The sequence below is a fragment of the Natrix helvetica genome (assembly GCF_964273705.1).
Source record: "Natrix helvetica genome assembly, chromosome: 3".
Classification (NCBI taxonomy): domain Eukaryota; kingdom Metazoa; phylum Chordata; class Lepidosauria; order Squamata; family Natricidae; genus Natrix; species Natrix helvetica.
The window spans coordinates 137,556,497-137,580,758 of NC_138549.1; the positions used below are offsets into that span (position 1 = coordinate 137,556,497).

Consider the following 24,262-nt stretch of genomic DNA (forward strand, 5'->3'; position numbering starts at 1 on the left):
AACAGACCAAGTAGCAGAGATTGCTGCTTCAGCATGGTACATTCAGTTTTTCCGTTAGTTCCTAGTTGAAATGTCTGCGAAAAAACTTAATCGCTCTTTTTGTTGGTAGAAAAAACATTCACCGCATATCCTCTTGTCTGATTTTGCTGCGTGCAGATTCTCTAACGCTTCCCAATTCGGCGTCAATGAAATCGGCTTGCTCAATTTCTAGATGCAAAGGATGGCGAGACCTTGACTGATTTCCTGACACCATTTGCGAATGTTGAGTAACCTTACTCATCTGAAAGCTTGTTTACCCGACCAGCTGTCCGCGGCTCGGCAAAACTGAATCCGGGACGGCCATCTGTTTGAGAAGCCACAGTTCTTTCTCATGTGTTAACATATCCCCCACTCCCCCAGTTCTTATCACAGTGTTCAGTCCAATTCGCTACGCTTTCAGTTTAGGTTTTGTGAAGACTTAGGGTTGCCTTCATCAACACAACGTGAAAGAAGGTCTAACTGTCTGTGGAGATTCTTAGTCATCCACGTTTTTCGTTGAAGACGTTTCGCTTCTCCATTCTTGGATGAGAAGCGAAAGGACCAAACTGATTCCAAATCTTCGGAAAGGATTGCGGGAGAGTAGTGTACCTGCGAGGCGGGCAGGTGAACCTCTGATTAACGCGATACCACTCATTCTTTATGTTTGGCCAGACGCCCTTCCCCCTCCCCGAATGAACTTGCCGCAAAAGGCGTTAAACCGCCGTTCTGCGGCTCGCGCTTTTGCACACGGCTCTGGATCGATTTATTTCCCGCCTTTTTCTTCTTTATTTGTTCCAGTGCTTGGGGTCGTTAAGCTCAGTGCTGCCGTTTGAGGTAAAGATTAATTCACGCACGGGTCTCCTGGTCTAAGGGCTGTATTTTCATTCCGCTTTCTCAGCGCCTCGCAACCACCTCTGGTCATTTGTCTTAACGTGTGATGTGTCCGAAAATAACATTTTGTCGAGGCTGAGAACGGGATCCTATGCCTGTGATCTTTATGCATGATTCTAGAAGTTCTTTTTTCTAGAGCATTTCGGTTACAGATGCTATTGCACTATAAAAGAAATGTTTAACAATAAAAAAGTTCGATCGCTATTGTAACTTAAATATGCCAATTAATAGCGAAATGCATAAACTTTCAAGTTAAAAACAATCCCTGCCAGTAATAATACATGTTACTAATGAGCTTTTTGGCATTTGCATTCATTGTCGTTGGAATGTAAAACGTACATTTAGTTAAGTTGGGTTCTTTATTTTATCAGTAATGTTGACAAATGACACGCTGTCGGAACATTATTTTTATGATGATGGCCTTTTCAAAGTGCTGAGAGATTGACAATTGATCTAGAAACCCATGTCCTAGAAATAGTAAAGCAAGAGGAGAGAATTATAGACAAGTAGAAAAGAAGTACATTTGTTTACATATTCCTAAACATTGATACAAAAGATTCTGAATTGATTGGAGTCATTTACAGGTAAATAGCTGTGACTTTAGTTACTGTTCTGTTACTATACTTTAAATAAATAAACACTCTAAGTTCATCAATATTTCTTGACAGTTCAATCAAAGGTAGTTTTATTATTATATTTTGATTTTAAATAAGTTCTTGTACTTGCTTCTTCCCCTCTAGATAATGTTTAGACTTTCTGGTCTTATGCATAGCCTTTCTCTTTGCTTTATCATAAGTCAGTCTTGCTAAATTTGAAAGCTCTCCTTTTCTGACAGGGCCTTGAATTTCTATCCCTACTTTTCTATTTTAATGGCACCATAATATTCTTCACTAAAATATCCAGAAAAAATGAGCAATTCTATGGAGAATTTTCATATATTGTAATGAAACCTATGCAAAATTAAATCAAGAATACTTTATCCAGAAAAGTATTCTAAATAGCTTTAATACCAGCTAAACATTTTATCATTTATTTCTATGTTTATTAATTTATTCCATTTGTATTCTTCTGAATCTGCCAGAGACTCCAATGGTTTACAAAAATAAATCAACGATGAAAACATCCATGGTAACCAACAATTTTCTTAACTTGAATTATAATAATAAAAATTCATTGTAATAAAACACTAGATTAGAAATAAAAATATTTCATATTAAGAAATTAAAAGAACATATTTAGGCAATTCAAAAGCTGTCTAAACTGAGGAAATAGTCATTCATAGCTAAATGTATGTATCTCATAGAAAAGCAGCTTACTATGATTTTATGTTCTAAGATTCCTGTGTATATGTTTGATTCCAGTCTATGCCATTGCCTCCTCATCAATAATGGTTTATTTAATTGAAATTTTCTTTTTTCCTGTTAAATATAAGCCATATATATTTTCTTAATTTTTTTATCCCAACTATTAGAGTAGTAATACTACTAGCCTACTATGTAGTATTAGCCTACTATGGTTTATTGTATACTGATCTGCAGAGTATGAAAAAGTGCAAAGAGAAACAACTTGATAAAATCAATATTTGCAATAAAGCATAAAGCATTGGTAAATGTTATTCTGAGATTTGAGCCTGGTATCTTTTTAGAGCGAGAAAGAAGAAGAGAAATCTTTTAAATATAAACTATTTGTACCACCAAGACTAAGTAACACCCAAGTGTCTGCAGTCAAACCACAATCAAGTACAAGGGATGAGGGTTTTTTTCAGGTAAATATGAATATCTCCTTTTTTCTAAGTAAATTCAGAAAAATGTTAGTTTATCTTGCAAAAACTGGAATATATTTGAACAGATTTTTTTTTAATTTAAAAAATAATAATTTCAACATTTATTAAATATTCAGGGTATGAAAATTTTGGAAATGAAATAAAACATTTCAGATTTTAAAATTGACATATTCAATTACTAAATGTTTGGTCTTCAAATGAAGATCTAAATCAGTTCCCAAAAGTTTTCCTTCATAACCCAAAACTGCTTATCAGAAAGACCCAGCACACTGGATTGGAAAAAGGAAGCTTGGATCCCAAAGATCTTTAACCCAGTATGCCAGTCTTTTTCCCCTCTATGAGATAGTCTTTCTAGTCTTTAGAAACACTGCTTTCGCTAGCTTTCTAGCAATCTTTCTGAAAGCTGGAAAGACTGGAAAGTCTTTTTACGCTTCCAAAAGATCCTGCTTGCTGATCTTTGTTGATCAATTAAGAGTTGTGTATAAGAGACCAGCGGTGTGGAAAAGTTAGTCTGCTATTTCAATGAACTTAAATGAACTTAATATTAGATTGGAGCCCAATCTGTTATTACATTTTCTAAGACTTTAATAGTTCTAAAGTAGCCCTGTGGATGAATAATTAGTTTTAACTGATTTTTCATTATGAATCATAATTTAATTTCATCTTTATACATTATCAAAGTGCTATATCTGTGAATTAATATGTTGTAATATATTACTATTTTCATAATTTTTTTCAGAATTTTAGTAATGGAACAGAAGAATGTTATAACTCATTTTATGGGATGAAAAATATTTCAAAACATATAGAAGTTATTGGTATGTTAAAGGATGGATTGCTGGATTTAAAATTGCATTGTTTTAAATATGTAATTGATAGCTTTTCTATTGCATTTCTATTTTCTATATTTCATTTTATTTTTCATTTTTGTTATGGTAACCAGATAAACATGTATCCAGAAGGAAATGTATACTAAAGTATATAGTACTGCAGTACTGTATACATATATTATAATTAATATACTCATTCAGTAGTATTTTACTACACTAATTCATTAAATACACTATATACATATATTGTCCTTTTATCATGATTCCGAGTGTTTACAAACATAAAGTTGATAAAATTCATGAAATAGAATTTTAAAAAAATCTACTATATCAAACCTGACAAATATTATTGACAAATAGAATTCCAAATAAAAATGGTATCCCTACATTAATACTAAAATTCACATTTTATCTTAAATAAGAAATTTGAAGGGTTCAACAGAGAGGATCTGCCTTCAGGTACACATCCCCTAATTTTTAGTGGGACCATGATTTTAAGCATCTCTTCTTGAATAATTATAAAAGACAGACATAATCTATCTGGATAAGAAAGTTCCTAAAGTAACCCAAGGCTGAGCCATGTAAGACTTTATATATTTGAAACCAGCATTTTGAATTGGATTTGATAAGCTATTGACAATCAATACAGTGATGGGAATATAGGTCTTACGTTGCAATAGTGTCTTTCCCACGTAAGTGTCTTAAAACACTGTTGGTAGTGTTTTATACCAACAGTGATTTTCATGTGATTTGTAATGTAAATATATGTAGTTAAGGGTATGAGTCACTGTTGCCAGGATTTTCTGGCTCAGGAAACCTACACCTACATAGGAGCTGTAGTGGCACAGTGGTTAGAATGCAATATAGCCAGGAGTTTGATATTGACTTGATATCCCTTGGGGAGAGGGGGCGGTTTATAAATCGAATAAATGAAATGAATGAAATGACTGGTTCAAGGTTGACTCAGTCTTCCATCCTTCTGAGGCCAGTAAATGAGGAACCAGATTGTTAGAAGCAATATGTTGATATTTGTAAACTGTTCAGCGAGTGCTGTAAAGCATTGTGGAGTGGTATATAATTCTAAGAGCTATTGCTATCTGGAGCATCCGTCTAAATTGGGAAAAGCCTTCTTGGCTGTTGCTTTCATTTGCTGTTCTAGCAGGAGGCAATGGAAACTCGAAAATTACGAACCTGGTCTTTCATACCATGGACCATTTAGAGCAATAAACAGAACAAAATTGGCAGTCAAGATGAATAATGAATAATTTTCATGGATTTATTCCATGCAGTCCCTCACATCTTCTAGATACTTGACAGAATTTTCATTCCAGCTTGAGATGGAGATGTAAATCTCATTATCATGCCCACACTGATGGGGTCTCAATTCAAACCAGTGGTTTCATGTAAATGTTCGATAGTATAGGAAAGAGCTAAGTGTTGTTACAATCATGGGCTCAGTTGCAATTCCCCCATGACTATCAGTTGGAACCATCAACTTAGGAAAGAACAGAATTACCTTAAAATGATTTATTCCCATACATATGTAGGTGTTCTAGATGAATAGAATGCTGCTAAGAAGTGTGAAACTATGAGGAGGAGCATATTAGCTCCATTCAAATCTCAACAACGGCCATCTATCAGAATAAGCAGTACTGTTTTCAAGTCATGTTCAGATTTGATACAGAAATCCAGATACTCTCCTTTATCTAACATCTTCTATTCCACTACTTTTTCTAAAGCTTGAAAAACAAAGCTTCTAAAACAAAAAGGAAGATTGGAATATGGACAGAAATTGTCTAATAGTGTTGAATATTGGAATCTTGGTCATTGCCTTCTTGAAGATTGGTGGCACTCCTTTTCTCAAAGAGTGCTCAAAAGCGTAAGCTTCTACCCAAACACGATCTAGATAATCTGCTTTATCTGGCATCCTCTACTCCACTATTTTCTCAAAGCTTTACCACAAAAAATATTGAAATATGGACAGAAATGCTCAAAAGAGTAAGATTGATCATGGATTCAGGTCAGAAATATTGGAACTTATACTACAAATGATTTTATCTAGTCCCTAGAACTCCAAAGATCAAAACAATACCAGATAACATTGCAGATATTACTGTATTTACTTTACAAAACTCCAAGAGCTATTCTACTTTGACTTAATACTTGTGTAGACCTGGCCTTGGGAATAAGGAAAAAAAATGAATAAATGGGGGTTGGGAAAGTTTCAGATGAGATTATATAGTCCTACAAAACTCAAAATAACACCTTACCACTTTTGCTCAATATGGGATGAAATAGAAACTGAACTGCTTTCGGGAATTTGTTATTTTACTCTATAATAAAGATCTTTTCTTCAACCCCTGCTGTATTTAATTTTTGACTTTACCTGTATCTCTTGTAAGAAGTGACAATACCAACCAATCCATCTTAAAATCAACTTATGGCACTATTCTCACTTGTGGCTAAATTGAGGTGAGGGGACTACTCACATACCTTCACAATTCAGAGGGTCTCTTCTCTCACCTCATTTAGGTGAGACAAGCCAATTCTGATATTCCTACTTCTTTTTTGGATATCATACCATAAAAGTCTACATTTATTTTGAAGGCTTCAAAACATACCACCAACAGCAGCTTTTGAATGATTTTTCATTCAGTTCCAGGTCCCATCCAGCACCATCAATTTTTCAATGGAGAAGGAGGGCTCTCTTATTTTTTTCCAAATTATAGATTAATAGATATAAATTATAGAATATCCATCCATTTCTAGAGTTTCTTCATTCCTACTCTCTTTCACCCACCCATATGCAGTCAGTCAAGTTTCATCAACTATTTGTTGTGCTTTGAAGAACCACTGGTTTTTTCTGTCTATATTTGTTCACTGAGTTGTACTTCATGCTACTTTTTCCTGGAATTGGATTAAAAAAAATTGGGAATAAACAGCAAAAAAGGTGATTAGAGCATTGATTTTGCAAAGTAATAAATGTGTTAAGGGGTCACTTGGATTTGAAACCAACTAAGAATATTTCCTTTGAAAAAAGGTTGTTAGAATTTTATTTTAAAATGATTTTGAAATAAGTATAAGAAATAATCTTGTGGACCAAGAAAGAAACCTTTAGATAAGATGGCACTTTGAAGACTAACGCTAGAGGGAATCAGGAAAAACTAAAAGTATAAGTAAAGGAGAAGAGACCCACTAATACAGAATGGAGCAAATTATTCTACATAAATATTTGGAAACAATGAACTCTGAAGTTACTCTTAAAATTGCTATTATAAAATTGGATTTAAAAGGTTATAGAAGAGGGGCATGCTTTACTGGATAAGACTGAGGCTGATTTGAATATGGTTTTAAAAATGACAGGTTACAAGAATGTTATGAGTAAAAATGTTACACTGGATATATGTACACATGAATCTGCCAAATGATTTACTAATTAAAATTGATATACACATAAAAAAAATTAGATAATTATTTCATTTTGGATTTGCAAAAGTTTTGAAAGACTTTCTGAGGAGTCAGAAAAATAGAATTCTGGGACATTGTTTAAAGCAATTAAAAATAGGATTTTAAAAGCAAGGGAAAGAAAATAAAGTTGGTTTATTTGATCAAGGTTAAAGTATATACTTGGTTGTTTCTGGTAAAATCTTAATGGATTTTTGCTGACCAGGACCAAATGACAAGGCTTTAAATATTTATTTATAGATAAAAGATCAGATGGGAAAGAAGAGATCTTCTGCTGTATTTTTAGAGCAAATGATAAGTTACTGTGCTACAAGTAAAAGAATATAACATAAACTCATTTGATTAAGGTTAAAATAGTTGTTATATCAGGCAATTTTTATTTATTTGTAAAATTTGTAAAAAAAAAATTAATGGGCTTGTTGATTAGGATTAAACGAGGTTTTAAGAATTATTGAATTATTTCTAGATAAGAGAGATATGGGAGGAAGGGGGTTTTTGTTGTAGTATTAGGGTGATGTTAATAAAATTGTACTTATGATAAAGGGGGAAGTTATTTTCTTATACATATTTTTTTTACTATACATTTTCTCTTTACACTCTTTATTCTTTGTATTTTTCTTAGTTTGTAGTTTTTATCTTTGTAAGTGTAAACTTTAATACAATTATTACAAAAAAGAAATATTTATATTGAATGGCCAAAATAAAATGTTTCATTTTACAGATCCTTCTCCACAGAAAGTAAAACTTGTGCCTGACATAGAGCAAGAGGTCAGTTAATTTTATAATTTAAAAGTTGTATTAAAATTTGGATTGCATTAAGTTTTGTTATGTTGATTATTAATGCTTTTTTGTGAGTTAATGAACTATTGTAGATCAGCAGGTTATACTCCATGACAAAATGAAAATAATATTCCTATCAAAATACAGAATCCTATTTACTTGTGTATAAAACAGCTCATCAGTGTATTTATTACTCATCTGGTAATGTATTGGCAAGATGCAATCTTTAGTACAGTTTTATCTGTACTTCTATGATCTTATTAAAGTGTTTTTCACTCGATATGAAATAGTTCACATTTTTTAATATAACAGTTCTTTGTGCAGCATTATTGTTTAAGGTGTTAATACACGGTTTAGATGTGCCAAGTTTATTATATTCTTTATCACTTCAAGTATTTTTCTCTTTCTAGAGAAAATAATGAACTTTTAATATTTGGCTAATTCTTACATGCAGATATTACTGATTTTGTCCATTGTACAGCAATACTTTTGAAACTGAATAAGAAAAAAACTTTTATTGAGGGATAGGTAACTTCATATTGAAAAATATGGATGAGAACAAAGGCTGAATACCATTTATCTTGCTTCTCTAATCTAAATTTATACTTACTTTAATAATTTTTAAAATTTTAAATAGTTATCCATGACAACATGGGACAGTTTCATGGATTATGAAATTTAGCCATCCTTAAAGAAAGCTGCTCATAGCATCAGGCTTGTTTTTTTGATAAAAGCTTCAGACTTAGTTTAGACTAAAAATTAAACTGCTTTAGATCATTGATAATTTTTTGATACACGCATGTAAGTAGATTTCAAAAAAATCAACTTTTTATACAGTTATGAAATAAATACAATTTCCTGAAGGGTACTATTAAGTAATAGTCACCTACAAGAAAAAATAATTAGCTATAGAAAATTACTGACATCTCATTTTTTTCATGTTACTAGTGCATTGTTCTTAATAATTTAAATAGTTGTGGATAACTTTTTCTGATATGAGAAAACTATTTTATTGACAATTTTATAGTCTCTTCTTTTTATGTTGCATATTTTGACTATATCCAAGCCTAAGTTTAATGGCAAATGTGAATACTGAAATGAGATAACATGTACTTAACTAATTATTTATTACATTGAAACCAATTTTTGTAGAATATGGAGACAATGAATGAGCTTTATTCAAGGCTTTACAAAGAAGCAGAAAAGATCAAGAGATGGAAAGTTGGTATACAATATGAATTAAAGGAAAAAGAGAAAAAATTACAAGAAAATAGAAAGATTATTGAAGCATTGCGTAAAGCCATTCAAGAATTACAGGCAAGTGTTTATTGTATTTTGAAATGGATTTCAAAATAAAGTAAAATATTTTTTTTAAAAAAACTTAACATTTAAGGTATTATGCAATTTTAAGATGAGTTCTGTGAATGTTTTATTATTTTTCCATTGAATGTTAGGGTTATTGTGAACAATAATCTTTCTGTTCCCCAACTCATCTCATTCAAAAGTTCAGAGATTTGTCAAAGCTGTTTTTACTGATTGCACATATCAAGACACTATGATCGTGAATATGTTTATATATTTTTGGTTCTTTAAAATTCATAGAAAAATGACAGTAAGACTGCCAAGAGTGAACATAGAAAATTGTTAAATAATCCATTTACTGGGCATTGATAACTGCCTTATCCTGCTATCTCAGTTTCACAAAAATATACATGATTTTTCTCTCTCTCTCCCCCTCCCCACTTTTAAAAAAAGATAGTATTCTAACTTCACAATGGTAGTATGACTTCATTCTTGCTTGGTTTAAAATGTATGGTATATTAAGATGTTATGTTATCATGCCATTGCAGTGGGATCGTAGGAGCTGTTAAGTGAAATGGCCACTCCTCATCTGTAATTATCTTTGTTTTTATGGTAATTGCAGCTTGAAATATAATTTCCTTGCTGATGAATAAGACAACGGTGATTCAAGAATTTGAAAATAATGATAAGACTATTGATACATAACAATACCACTGATTATATGATGTACAGTTATTATATCATAAAGTCAGTTAGAGTGTTCATTACACTTCGTTCTTGGAATTTTCAATAATTTTTATACAATCTGGAAGAACTTTTAGAGTTGTTGAAAAGGAATGTGAATATTTTTTATTATATTCACCCAGAATATTTGCTAAAATATAATTAAATTAAGAATCAGAATAACCTTTAGAGGTCAATCATAGGATAATACTTTTCATGTACATATTAACCCCAAAAAGAAATAATGGGATAGGTACCCATGAATGCATTTAATATTAAATAATAGAACTGTTTTAAAACAAGATTAGTACTGGATTCTAAGATCTAAGTTCTGCCAGATATGTATTGCTGGTTCTTCCCCAAAATAATACCTTACAGGTTTTTCTTTGTTTCTCCCTATGGGGGTTATACACATTCAGGTTTTCTATTGATTGGAAAAAAGGAGTGCTGTTTATATATCTCAAAGTAATTTCTGTTTTTAAAGCCATAGCTATTTACAGCCAGTAGTCTCTTTCACTACTGTAACAACACTTATGGATTTTGAATATTTGGGAACCGGAGTAAAAATAGTAACAGTCTGCCGTTTCTATTTACAGCCTGATTGACAAGTCATAGGCATAGTTGAAGGATGAGGCAGTAGGGAATGTTCTATTGTTCCTTGGAACTTCTTCATAATGCCTGTAACTAGACACAGTGCAATAGAGCTGTATTCAGAAGTAGTCCAAGTGATAGTTACTTAGTAGCATGCAACAACACCAAGCCAGCAACTGTTACTAAGGCAACTTGTAAGCTGTCTAAAGTTTTTGCACTCTGCCCATATAACAAAATCTGGCCTACTAATTATTAAGGAGAGTAACTGGTGATAGTTTTGGATGTTACGTTGGAAGAAAAAATAAAGATTTTCTTCAGAGCAGCACAAATTGTACTAGCATACTTTTCTGTCAACCCCTGGACAAAAAATACACATTAATAAAGTCATGAAGAAAAGTCCATGTTTTTATATTTGGGAGTCACAATTTACTGAGACTAAAGCATATCATTTGCATCTTTATGAATTTAGTTTGAAAATGAAAAATTAAGCCTAAAACTTGAAGATGAAATACATGAAAACAATGAACTTCTAAAAGAGTAAGTAATATTAGTAAAACATTACTAAAATAAATTATGGAAATTATTGATTATAGCAAGCAGCAATATCTTTCTGACATTGGCTGATTTTAAACAAAGCTAAGTAATATATTCATAGCCCAGATAATACTTGACTTAAAATCACAATTGGGACTGGAATTTTTGTTTTAAGTCATTGTGGTTGTAAATTGAATCTGATCCAATTTTAGTACAATTTTAATGATGATTATTAAGTGAATTACTGTGGTAAAGGAACACTATAGTTGTAAGTGTGAACTCATTCTTCCAAATGTCGCAAATCATGATCACATTACTGCAGGACTTTGCAGGAGATTATAAATGTGAACCAGTTGCCAAAAGTCCAAGTTGCAATCACATTAACCTGGAGATGGTGCAATAATCATAAGTACAAGGACTCATAAGTATGAGGACTATGCATTTTTCAGCACCTTCATAACTTCAATTGATTGCTAAATAAATGGTCATAAGTAAAGGACTATCTGTAGTTGAATGGGAAATGATAGGAAATCCTAGGGCTGTGGGATGGTTGAAATGGTGAGAAAAATGAAAGGACACCGTTGTTAAATTGTTATCAAGGAAAGAGATGGATGTTTCCAGATGGTATCAGAAATCAACCAAAAGTCAATCTTGCAGTAATTATTGACATACATCAATGCAATTTTATTTATTCATTCATTCTTTCAAACTTGTATGCTGCCATCTCGCCAAAGGCAACCCACTGTTTTGAAGTGGGTTAAATCTTCAACTTGACCAACATCTACATTACCCATCTCATCCAGGTTTTTTTAAATAAATAATTTTTATTGCAAAGCAAACCAATTAAATGTTTTCTCTACTTTCATCAAACTATGGCATCAAATCCATAGTTTGGTAGCATATCCACAGGTAGCATATTTTTTGATGCATCTCAATAATAATCTCATCATAGCCCATGAGTAAGGTAATTTTTAGCTAATCTTAACTATTCTGGTGATAAAGTAGCATTTTCTCTTTATTCTGACATTACCAGGGATAGCTGGAAGTTACACCTTATCACCCTTTATTACATTTGTATCACCCTTCAATTGGATAGAAGTGAGAAAATGTACAGTGATTGGGAAAAGAGGCAATAGAGCAGAGGTGTCAAACTCATGTCGTCATGGCATCACGTGACATATTGGGACTTTTCCCCACTTCACTAAACAACATGGGCGTGGCCAGTGTGTGACACATCCGACCCGCAGGCCGGGAGTTTGACAGCCCTGCAATAGAGGGTTGGCTACAATTTGGTAAAGAGAATAGCAAATTTAATGTCAATAGTTTTTTCTGCTGGTTCAGGGATTGGTGAAGAGCATGTGTATTTCTTCTCAGCCATAGAGAAAGGTTGTATGACAGTTACATTATGAATAAGCAAGCTTCCTTCCACAACAAAGCATTTTGTTAAAACAATCAAGTAAGCTCTTAAAAATTTGTGCCCAGCAGCACAAATCTTTCCCTCCCCTTTGTTAGGCCCTAGCCTAGGTCTTTAACTTTAATTGGAATCAGGTGAGGAAACTACTACAGAATTTTAAAATTGCTCTGTGAAGAAATTTCTTTGTAAAGCACGGAACTGCGGTAGCAACATAATGTTGTTAATGGTATCTTTTCTCTTCAGAAATAATGCTACAAGACATTTGTGCAACTTACTCAAAGAAAAATGTATGCAATCAGTAGAGAAGTGCAACAAATGTAAATATTCTTTTCAGCATTTATCTTTTTCACACTAAATTGTAACAAAAAATACCTATATGTTAAAAATATTAAATAATTAATTAATTTTCTAATTTTCTAAATAAAATATGAGGTGTTTCTTCACAAAATGTTTTATTACATATACTATAAGGTCATCCTTATATTCAGAACTACTACTTGGCTGGTTAGTTCCTCAAGAACTATCATGTGTAAATAGGAGTTTACCTATAAAATAAAAAAGATGTCTTAAATTAAAATTGTTTACTTGGTTCAGCATAGAATGGATAGATGGATGGATGAATGGATGGATGGATAAATTATGTGCTTTTAAGTCAATATCAATTCTTAGTTTTCACAAAGGTAGATTTTCTCCAAGAGGATCTGTTCTCAATCTCATAAGTCTGCCAGCGTAGTTGAGTGTTCCCATATTGCTGCTAGTGGTCTTTATTGTCTTCTCTTCCACTTTTCCCAGCATTATAGACTTTTCAAGAGATTAGGTCTTACAATGTGTCTTAAGTATGGTAATTTGAACTGGGTCATTTGTGCCTCAAATCTGGTTGATTTGTTTGAAAAATCGTTTGTTTGTTTACATGTCTAACCATGACGATCTCAAAAGTATTCGTCACACCAAAATTCAAAAATGTCAAGATAGGTGGGAAAGCATTTTTTAAAATAAAATTTATAGACGAATTAATACGACAACCAGAAAAGCTTGCTTTATTATGACAGATTATAAAATACTCTGTCCTAAACATCTAACATTTAATCCTAATTTAATTCTAACTTGAATTATGTATTATTATTATTGATATTTTTTATTTGACACTAACATTTTTTACTCTACCATATCATTAATTTTGTTAAAGATGAATGTGAACGAGAAGAAACCCGACAAATGTATGTGGACCTTAATAATAACATTGAGGTAATACACTGAAAATATTTAAAATAATTAAATGTTTAGACCTGTAATTTAGTCATGCACCTATAGGTGGGCCCTGAGGCCATTAGATGATCTTTTAGTTAGGGATCAAAGAAATGGTACCTCAAAAAGCAGAAAGTGATTGTGGTGCTGCATCAATATCTAAATGGCTGTGGCTTTCCCCCTTTGTTTTTTAAATTATAGTTACGAAAAACACAGTGAAAATATAATTGACTGTATTGACCAGCAAGCTATGGTGGCAGAGTGGTAAGAGGGCAGTATTGCAGGATAATTCTCCAGTTTGATTTTCACTGGCTCAAGGTTGATTGAGCCTTCTGAGATCACTAAAACGAGGATGTGGATTTTTGGGAGCAATATGCTGACTCTGTAAACTGCGTAGAAAGGGCTGTAAAGCACTGTGAAGTGGTATATAAGTCTCAAGTGCTATTGCTATATTTGACTAATGTTTATTTCATTATTTCGTTTTAATGTTTTGGAAAAAGTTTATTGACTTATTTCTTTTATATCCCATCTAACAACCTGCTCCAAAGTCACCCATAGAATGACTCTGGATGAGCATGGAATTTTAATTATCAATCGTATCTATCATTACTACCATACCACACTAATTCCCAATAAATAGTATGCCATCATACCATATATAGAAACTTCATTATTGCTTGAACAAATGAAATCTAAAAAAAAGTAATGATTAAAAAAAATGAAGAAGATGAAGAGTGACTAAATATTAAATTAAATCTGAATATCTTTATAAAGTATGAATATATTAATTTCTTCTGGAACATTTGTTTTTACCCAATTTTATTTACATTTTTAGAAAATGATAAAGGCTTTTGAAGAACTTCGTTTACAAGCAGAGAACATCAGACTGGAAAACTATTACAAAAGTAAGAATATTGTATCTGGCATATGTGTGATGCATAATAAACTACCAAACTAAAATAGTCACTAAGATTTGGAGAATTATATAATATTATTTCTTGTTTTCTTATTTTATCCTGTATGAATGCTACGTAAGTCATCTTGAATAATTAAAAGAGAGTTGCAAAAGTGTAATTTTGGTTGAGGTTTTGAATTTCTGTCTCCTATTTTGTTAGGTTCTCTTTAATATAAACACATATGAAGCATATAGTGGACTTTATTTGTTGAGACTTAATTGACATTCTAAATGTAGAATGTATTGCAAAATTTATATGTGGAATTTATCAGAGGTTTCTATTGGATTGTGTTCCTCGAGCCAAGGAATCTAATCTAAGTACAAACTAGTGAAGTAGCTCTTTATAACTTTAATACAAAGAGGTATAGTAGTCCTTGACAACATCACAATTGAAACCAGAATCTTGAGCAAAGTAGTCATTATGCAAAATGCCCACATGACCATTTCATTCAACAACTACAATCCAGTTTCTCCCAGTTTTGATTGTTAAGCAGTCACCCAGATTGTTGAGAGATTGTGTGGGGATGCCTCAGGGAGTGGAGCACGCCCTTGGAAGGCTCAGCACCACTGATGCATGGAAAACTGCTGCAGACTGTGAGGCTTTGCCTGGGGATAGACTCACTGGCATACTTTTCACGAGCCAGGAAGCCTGGGTCCTCTCCCCTCTCATCATGCCTTGGAGGCCTGGGCCATCTCCCTATACATCACATCTGGCAGCCTAATTTCTCTGTCCTACCACACTTGGAACACCCTGGCCTCTTCCCCACTTCTTAATGCCTGGGTCTACTGAATCTTTCTTTTGCTGCAGCTTCTGAAAGAGCCTTTCCAGCCTTCAGAACAATTGCCTTCATTGCAAAGATTATTGTTTGGAAGAATACAATACAATACAATAGTAGAGTTGGAAGGGACCTTGGAGGTCTTCTAGTCCAACCCCCTGCCTAGGCAGGAAACCCTATACCGTTTCAGACAAATAGCTATCCAACATCTTCTTAAAGACTTCCAGTGTTGGGGCATTCACAACTTCTGGAGGCAAGTTGTTCCACTGATTAATTGTTCTCACTGTCAGGAAATTTCTCCTCAGTTCTAAGTTGCTTCTCTCCTTGATTAGTTTCCACCCATTGCTTCTTGTTCTACCCTCAGGTGCTTTGGAGAATAGTTTGACTCCCTCTTCTTTGTGGCAACCTCTGAGATATTGGAATAATGCTATCATGTCTCCCCTAGTCCTTCTTTCTCTTAAGCTAAACATACCCAGTTCCTGCAACCGTTCTTCATATGTTTTAGTCTCCAGTCCCCTAATCATCTTTGTTGCTCTTCTCTGCACTCTTCCTAGAGTCTCCACATCTTTTTTACATCGTGGCGACCAGAACTGAATGCAGTATTCCAAGTGTGGCCTTACCAAGGCATTATAAAGTGGTATTAACACTTCACGTGATCTTGATTCTATCCCTCTGTAGAATAGAAAGGATGGGAATCACAGCACCTTTGAAATCATAAGGGCATGTGCACTGCCAAGTGCATGGATTTTGACCATGTGACTAGGACTAGGTGCTGCAATGTAACTACAGGCATATAACTCTTCAGCATCATCATACATTTAAAACAGTCACTGAATAAATGGTTGTAAATCAAGGACTCCTGCATTACAAATAATACATAGAGGTGTGGGGTAGGGGGTAGAATATATAGAACAAGTCCAGCTCCTAGTTATATCTTGGGCAGAGAATTAGAAAGCATTGGAATCTAACCTAAACAAAATTAATGAAGCATGTTTTTAAGTTTAACCAAAAGGAGATTTATTTACAGGAAGTATATTGTCAAGATAGACAAAGTCAAGCACCTGCTCCTACCAGGAGAATCCAAGAATTGTGTTCTGTGTATGTATGCCCAGAAAAACGCAGAAGGAAGTGACTTATATCTGATAGATAAAGGCCATATACACACTTCCTGTTAAATATGTTCTTACCATGTACTCATGTTGGCTTGTTTCTAAAATGACTTAAGAAAATCTTACCCAAAGTGAGACATTTTGGCAATAGTTTGCAAAAGACTTATGCAATGGGTTATCCCATCCAGCATAAGCATCCTGTCTTGGTCTTGACATTAATTTTTTATCTTTAAATAGTATTTGTCTGCTATCACTCCAACACTTAGTGGCACATTTTGGAGCAGGTTACTTATTTCAGTTGCAGTGAAATCAGTATGAGATATGATTAGCATATAAAAATATGTCTATTACCTTCTCATTTTAAATGAAGGACTTTTCTATAGAGATGAATAACATGCTTTACTTTCTTTACTAATTTAAATGTTAATGTAAATTATTGTTATTTTGGAAGTAAAAGAAGCAGCTGATAAAATAGAACAGCTTGAAAAAGGACACAAGAGAGAGATAAATTCCATGGAAAAAGAGGTTTGTTTATGATTACTTATTTTTGTTAGATTAGTTATAAGTAATGTATATAAATCAACATTTTAAATTATTTTTTTGAATAAATCTTTTAGGGGCATTTTGTTTTTATAAAAATAATATATAGTTGAAAGTACAGTTGAAAGTATAGTTGGAGCTTTCTCCTGAAGGTGGTCACAATCAGTTGTAATAAGAACATAGTAAAGAGATGAATTAATGCATTTGACAGAAAAAAGGGAGAAACAAAAGGTGTTTTTTAAAATTATTGAAATCTCCATTCTACATTGCATTGGAAGACTAGCAGAATTTTAAATATATGTTTTGTTAAAAATCATGGATTTCCAAGATCCATTTTTATCATCAGCTTCAACTCACCTGCTTGGTTCATGAATCCAAACAGAAGAATCCCAGATAGATACTTGTGTATTCTTTGCTGAAAGATGAATGAAGTGGAGTCAACCACTTGTGTCACAATAACTGTAATTAGTTCAAAATGGAAATATATACCAGAATATTAACTGAATTCAGGGTGGGGGGGCTGGACTGCTTATGGCAAAGTAGTGATTCCAGACTACTCCCTTAATTCCACCCTCTGGCTTTGCCTCTTCTCCTATATCTTGTCATATAAAAAACTCTGTGTAACACAAGAATATGAAACTCAAATGGAATTTTGCAACCATGACTTGTCAATTATTTATTTGATTAGATTTCTATACTGAAAGAAGAAAATGGTAAAAAAGATAACAAAATAAAACAAACAGATAGTCAGTTACAGGAATCAAGATTGTTAATACTTGAATGCGAAGAAATAAGAAGTAAGTATTTTTATTGCTATCCTAGTTATCCTCCTTTTTTTGTTTCTCTGTATAAGTGTGTATATGTGTGTGTGTGTGTATTCATTTGATTTATCTCCTCCATTCCTCTTTTTTCTGTTTCTTTTTCATTCTGCTGCTTCCTCCTTCACCTCATTTCTCAGCCAATGTATAATTACGTTTTCTCCAAGTACTGGGACAAACAAACACATTTTCAGAGTATTGCACCATTTCCCCTGTATTAGAACCTAAGAAAAATTCCAAGGATGAAAATCCAAAAGGGGAAAAAGCATAGGAAACCCTGAAAAATATCATCATAAAAGCCCAGTCCAGCACAATACCACTGAAAAAGAAAAAACAAGAAATCCAAGAAGAAACCCGCATAGTTGCACAAAGATCTCTGAGAATCGAAAATGCAAAAAGGACAAATACAAAGAATGGAAAGAGGGACACATAATTAAGGCAGAGTATCTTGACAGACTTGAACCTACCCAATAAAATGAAATTTAATATGGAGAAAAGTGAGGTTTTACACTTAGGCTGGGAAAACCAAAGGTACAAGAACAGATTTGCGAAACCTGGTTCAAAAACAATAACTGTGAGAGGGACCTTGGAGTCCTAGTGGATGATCACTTAAATATGAACTAGCAGGGTGGCAGCCACAAAAGCTAATATAATCCTTGGTTGTATAAACAGAGGCATAGACTCAAAATCATGTGAAGTATTAGTACTGCTTTATAAAGTCTTAGTAAGGCCACACCTGGCCTTACTAAGTTTTGGTCACCACATTACAAAAAAGATGTTGAGACTGGAAGAAGTGCAAACAAGAACAATTAAGATGATTAAATGCCTGGAGACGGGTGAAATGCTACCGGTTCGGACTGGTTCACCCAAACCGATAGTAAAAATATGCTCAGCTGTGATGCATGATTTATATTAGCTAGAATCGTTGGATTTCCGGCTTTCTAGCTAATCTAAATTGCATGGCACAGCAGATCCCCCCCTCCTGTTTTACTTACCTTTGCAGGCGCGCTAGGTAGCAAGCTCCGTCCACCTGGCAGGACCTTCTGTTTTTGATACTCTGCGCATGTACAGAAGATCCTCGTGTGGAGGTGGTGGGTGCTCACATTTGCAAAGCGGTAGCGAAGATAAGTTGATTTCACCCCTGTCTGGAGACAAACATATGAAGAATGGTTGCAGGATTTGGATTTGGCTAGTTTAGAGAAAAGAAGAACTAGGGGGGACATGATAGCAGTATTCTAGTATTCGAGAAGTTGCTACAGTGAGGAGGGGGTCAATTTATTTTCCAAAGCACCAGAGGGTAGGACAAGAAACAATGGATGGAAACTAATCAAGGAAAAAAGGAACCTGAAATTAAGGAGAAACTTCCTAACAGTGAGAACAATTAACCAGCGGAACAGCTTGCCTTCAGAAGTAGGTGCTTCATCACTGGAGGTTTTTAAGAAGAGACTGGAAAGTCACTTGTCTGAAATTGTATAGGGTCTCTTGCTTAAGTAGGGGGTTGGACTAAAAGACCTCCAAGGTCCCTTCCAGCTCCGTTCTGATTGATTGATTGGTTATATCTGAACCGCTTAATACATTTTAGTAAAAGCAGTTTCCTTGCACTGCAAATCTAGCACTTTATAATGATAACAGAAATCTTAGTAATAATTTCCTGACTTTTTTTTTAAGCTCAGATGAGGAAGAATCGGGAATAAAACAATGTTCAAACCTACTTTTCTGCAGAACTACATATGTACTTCCCAAAGTTCTAAATAAATTCTTGAATTCATTAGATTCCTGCACTTAATAACTATTGTATAGATCAGAAGCCACTTTGTATCTTTTTTCTTCTTTCATGCCCCTCTATTAGTTTGTATTTGCACGTGTATGTATAATTAATTTATTAGATTAATTTATTAGATTATTAGATTCTTTCCACTTCTAAAATGCTCAGTGGATTTTACTGGTGTTTCAACTACCAGTGTAAATCAATATATATTGGACATCTACAAACATACAGAATTATATTTATTAATTATAAGAAAGTAAAAGGCAGCTTGAAATATGCACAGAATCAAAAAGGGTTATAATATGTGTGTTTGTGTTTTATTTTTATAATTATATTGTACACTGAAGATGGCATTTAATTTCATTGTACATCACAATAAACTAAAGAAAATTAAACTAAAGAAAATAATGTTTTGCTTTATTTTTCTCACTCTACTTGGTTTTTTAGTTTTTCTTTTTGTTGATACTTCTCCTATTTTATCTTTAGCTTGGAATAATCAGTTGGGTAGAATAAGAAAGCAGTTGTCATTGACAACTAAATCTAATGGTGCTGACTCTTCAACATTCATGATCTACTGTCCACAAGGGGGCAGTAAGGTGTAGGGAAAGAATTAAAGATTTATTCTGTATGTTCCCTTTGTCTTTAATATAGTTCTAAAAGGTTACTCTGAAATAACTTTGTTCCCTGGCACAAATGCATAGAACTTAAACCCTGCTTCATTTATTTTAAGTTATATTCCTGCTTACATGCGCATATAGTTCAGCTTCTAAAAGTCACTTCAGTGGCTTTATCAACCTCTATTTTCAATTACTTTTCTCACTTTCGTTGCTACCTACAGATCACAATATTTCTTTGCATTATAATGATATAACCTCCTCCTCTCCTTCCCCTCCCCATTCCACCTCTCCCCTCCTAAGCCCAAGCAGCAGTATCCTAGACTGCATATATCCTTTGTTTAAAGAATGCTTTAAATCTTTAAATTTTGCCAAGGAAGCAACAAAAAGCTACAGGGTGAACATTGCTTACCACTGATCAAAACAGTTTTAAAATATCATTTAAAACAAAGTTTTAAAAAATGGGTAGGATAAACAAACTGTAGTTGGTATTTAAGGAAGGTTTAGGCAGAGATCAGTGAGGAATAGATTTGGTTATTATGATTGGTGTACATGTTGACTAATATTGCTTATTTAATTAAAAACTTACATTTTATGTAAACATGATAATATAATTCTGTGCCTGTAAACTTTCCTGAAAATATTTTATTTTATATTTTATTTTTAATATTTAAAATTCAGAACAACAAGATGAGATAATAAAAAAAGCAGAAAGCAAACAGCAATTTTTTTTGGCAGAACTGGATGATGCTACACATTCTTTGGAAGATACAAAGGTAGGACTTCACAATAGTTAGTTTAAGTCCAATAATACTGAATATAAATGAGAAATCCAGGATACAATTTAAATTATTATGAATATTTCCATTTAGTAGAATCTTAATTATAAAAACATCAATACATATAAGTTGGAAAAAATATTTTCTTATTCTCTTTAGAATACTTGTAAGAATTTGGAAACTGAGTTGCAAATTACAGTAAAAACATTAGCAGAAGTCACTGAACAAAAGGAATTGATTATAAGAGAATTTGAAGAAACTAGAGTTCTTCATGCATCGGTTACAGATGGGTTCCAGACTGAAGTTTCTAATTTGAAGGAGATGCTATTGAAAGAAGAAAATAGGTAAAATGGTTTTTTGCGTAAATTTAAAAAAATAGTTGTGACAAAGGGAAAATATCAACATCCTTGTAAATAGGACACAGCGGCAAAGTATGACTCGTTTCAGGCTTTGCCTGCTGGGCATGAAGGATGCTTTATAAAGGAGCAGTTGTGGAGGTTGGAGATCAAGGGAGATGGCAGATATCAAATGTTAACTAAGACAACCCTAAAGAGTAGGAGCCTGCTGAATTATCCTTAATAGGCCTGTAGATACAATGTCCACCACCTTTCTACACTTTCTGGCCTTGACTGAATTCATTATCCAGTAGAGCTAACTGGAAACTCTTTCTCAGCAGGAAAGAAAAGGCATCAAAAACAACATGAATAAAAGCTGCTTATATCCCCCCCCCCCTCCCCAAGGCTGGAAGGCCTAATGAAACTGTTGATAAAAAAGCAGGAGAGCATCTGTTCACTCATTCCCACTTTTCAAGCACTTTTGGATATATGTTTCTTACAAGACTGGCTGCTGGATAGTTTCTAGCATCATCACTACTTTGTTCTCTTAACAGTATGCCATACCTGAGAATGTCTCACACTGTTGGGAGTTCAGACGGCAATAAATATTTTCCAATCCCAATTAGGTTGCTCATATAAGTGAATGTTCCCAGTCTTGTTCTTTTTTCTTAGAAACTATTACAGATCAGTTATCACCTTTACAGGAAACTAGGCCAGCAGTATCAACACTCTCAGACAACCTCTACTACCTCTGGTGGTAGATTGGCCTTGTAGAAAGGAACTGAACCAATGCAATATTGTGCAACCCAGCCTCAAGCCCTATAACCAGCCCAAAAAGATACCATTATCAATCGTATTCAAAATCTCTGAAAGGTTAGGGAGAATAAGGATGGATACTACCCTTCCATCCTGCTTTTACGAGAGTCATTCAGAAGTGTGATTGATGTTGGTTTTTTTCCATAACCTGGCCTGAAACCTGACTGAAAAGGGTCCAGATAATATATTTAATATATTAAATACAGCATCCTGAACTCTGAAAATCTTCAAAAGGTAAGTGAGTGATCAGTAGTAGGATGGGGGCGGCAGCAGGACAGGATGGGGGAGAAATAGACAGGAGGGGCATGCTGCAGAGTCTGCAGTCATTCATGCAAATGACTGCAGGGATGCTGCAATGTTTATAACTTCGGGATTGGGTCGCAAGTACTTTTGGAGGGTCTATTGTAACTTTTAACTGTTGCTATGTGACCTGTCATATTCTCCTGTGCGCTGCTTGGGGAATCCAAGCATGGGTTAACTTTATCCATTAGCCTAGAGACTGAGTTATATAATTGTTGACCACGCCTCCTCTGACTGGGTAGTTCAGTTTTTTAACTCAGTCCAGCCTTAAAGAGACGCAAAAATTTCCCCTCTAGGTTAATAGACTAAATTATCTCATTCACTTGGATTTGGTGTGGGACTCTGAATTCTTCATTAGGATTGTGACTTCGCATGTGATTGAGTTCCTTGCGACTCTAGCGGCCACTGGAACATGTTTTTCAGTGATTGCCTCTTAGCTCCTTGCGACTCTAGCGGTCGCTGGAACGTGCGCCAGATCAACTGGTACCTGGGCGCTGATTGAGGTGTTGGCGGAGGGTCGGTTCGCCGTCCTCTTTTCTCACTGTGTGGCCGGGGTGAGAGTTGGTTCGCTGCTCTCGAATCGGCGTGGCCCGCCTTTGACGTGTTCCGGCTGCTTGCTTCGTTCGGTGCTGCTGGGGGGGGCTTCGCGCCCTCGCCGCCAGCCGCTATTGCGGAAGACGATTGCGATTGCCACTGGGTGAGTCTGCGGCGTCTATTTGCCCCGACGCTGTTTCTCCCTCCGGAAGGGCTGGGACGGCGCCATCTTGCCTGCAAATTTGAATTTTGCGCCGAATCCACGATCAGCATTGGCCATTTTGGCCGTTAGCTCACTTCACGCCAAACTGCCCGTTGAAGGGGCGGAGTTTCTCTATTGCGCGCTCAATTGCTAGCAAGGTTCCTTGGGCTGCAGAGGTCGGTTCGCCGCCATCGTTAGCTTTCAAAGTCTCCAGTGCTCCTAATTATCAGCGGTTCGCCCTGGTTCAAGTGAGCTTGAGCGTTTCAAATCTATTCCGCTGTTTATTCTGCTATGGCCAATCTATCTCTTTCGGGGTGCAGCGAAGGAACTACTAGTTCCCTTCCACTGCAATCTAAGATCCCAGGGCCTAGTACCATGGCCAGTAGATCGACTACCAGGGCCCCTAAGCACAAGGTGCGCCTGCCATCTGCAGCCCCGGACAGGGTTGCAAAGCACAAAGAGAAGGCCAAGACATCAGCCTCAACTGCTGGCCCCATTCCCAGGTCACCTCCTAGGCTGGTGGCCGAGCGCCATTCCCCTGTTTCCCTGACTCCTATAGGGGGAGTCCAAGGCTGGTCCCCTGACCTTCCTACACCACTGGGAAGGGGTTCGGTCGAAAGAAACTTGGGACCTCGGTCTACCCCAGACTTGTCTGCGGTGGGCCCGACCACGAGTCATGCCTCCCTGCAATCAGAGCCAACGGCCACATTTACCCCTACAGCTGCAGGCCTTAGAGCTAGGGAGGCCCCTGAATTCAATGTGCCCCCTGAACTTCATAGCATGATTTCTGCAGCTATTTCCCAGGGGGTGCATGCAGAGCTACAACGCAGGGCCCAACGTCCTCAGCTCCCCACGTGGCCAGAGACCCTTCTGTCTCTCAGGCTGACCCTCCTTCACCACAACCTTGGGCTTACAGTGAGGGTTCCATCCTTGGTGAGGAGGACAAGGTGGCGACCCTAGAATTATCGGATGATGATGGTCCAGGCCAAGATATTCAGGCCTTCTCTGGTCTATTCCGGCCCGCCTTGTTCAAATCACTGTTATACAAGGCTAAGGCAACAACCAAGTTGGGGGGGGGCACCACTCAGGCCAGCACGGCTGTGGGTCTTGACTCCACTGACCATTTCTTCGCGGAACAGG

The 24,262-nt window shown here is 35.2% G+C and overlaps 1 protein-coding gene across 1 annotated transcript in view; it reads left to right on the plus strand.

The window, feature by feature from the left end:
* Positions 1 to 748: 748 nt before the first annotated feature.
* The window catches only part of SYCP1 (synaptonemal complex protein 1), a 74,119-nt gene continuing 50,605 nt past the window's right edge, over positions 749 to 24,262 (plus strand). The window contains exons 1-14 of the mRNA XM_081949176.1: positions 749 to 852; positions 1,991 to 2,037; positions 2,555 to 2,722; positions 3,432 to 3,510; positions 7,709 to 7,755; positions 8,920 to 9,084; positions 10,853 to 10,920; positions 12,575 to 12,648; positions 13,518 to 13,576; positions 14,412 to 14,481; positions 16,868 to 16,941; positions 17,645 to 17,753; positions 20,838 to 20,932; positions 21,095 to 21,279. Of these exons, the coding sequence (XP_081805302.1) occupies positions 1,999 to 2,037; positions 2,555 to 2,722; positions 3,432 to 3,510; positions 7,709 to 7,755; positions 8,920 to 9,084; positions 10,853 to 10,920; positions 12,575 to 12,648; positions 13,518 to 13,576; positions 14,412 to 14,481; positions 16,868 to 16,941; positions 17,645 to 17,753; positions 20,838 to 20,932; positions 21,095 to 21,279 (1,232 nt within the window). The 5' untranslated portion in view covers positions 749 to 852; positions 1,991 to 1,998. The remainder of the gene's footprint in view (positions 853 to 1,990; positions 2,038 to 2,554; positions 2,723 to 3,431; positions 3,511 to 7,708; positions 7,756 to 8,919; positions 9,085 to 10,852; positions 10,921 to 12,574; positions 12,649 to 13,517; positions 13,577 to 14,411; positions 14,482 to 16,867; positions 16,942 to 17,644; positions 17,754 to 20,837; positions 20,933 to 21,094; positions 21,280 to 24,262) is intronic.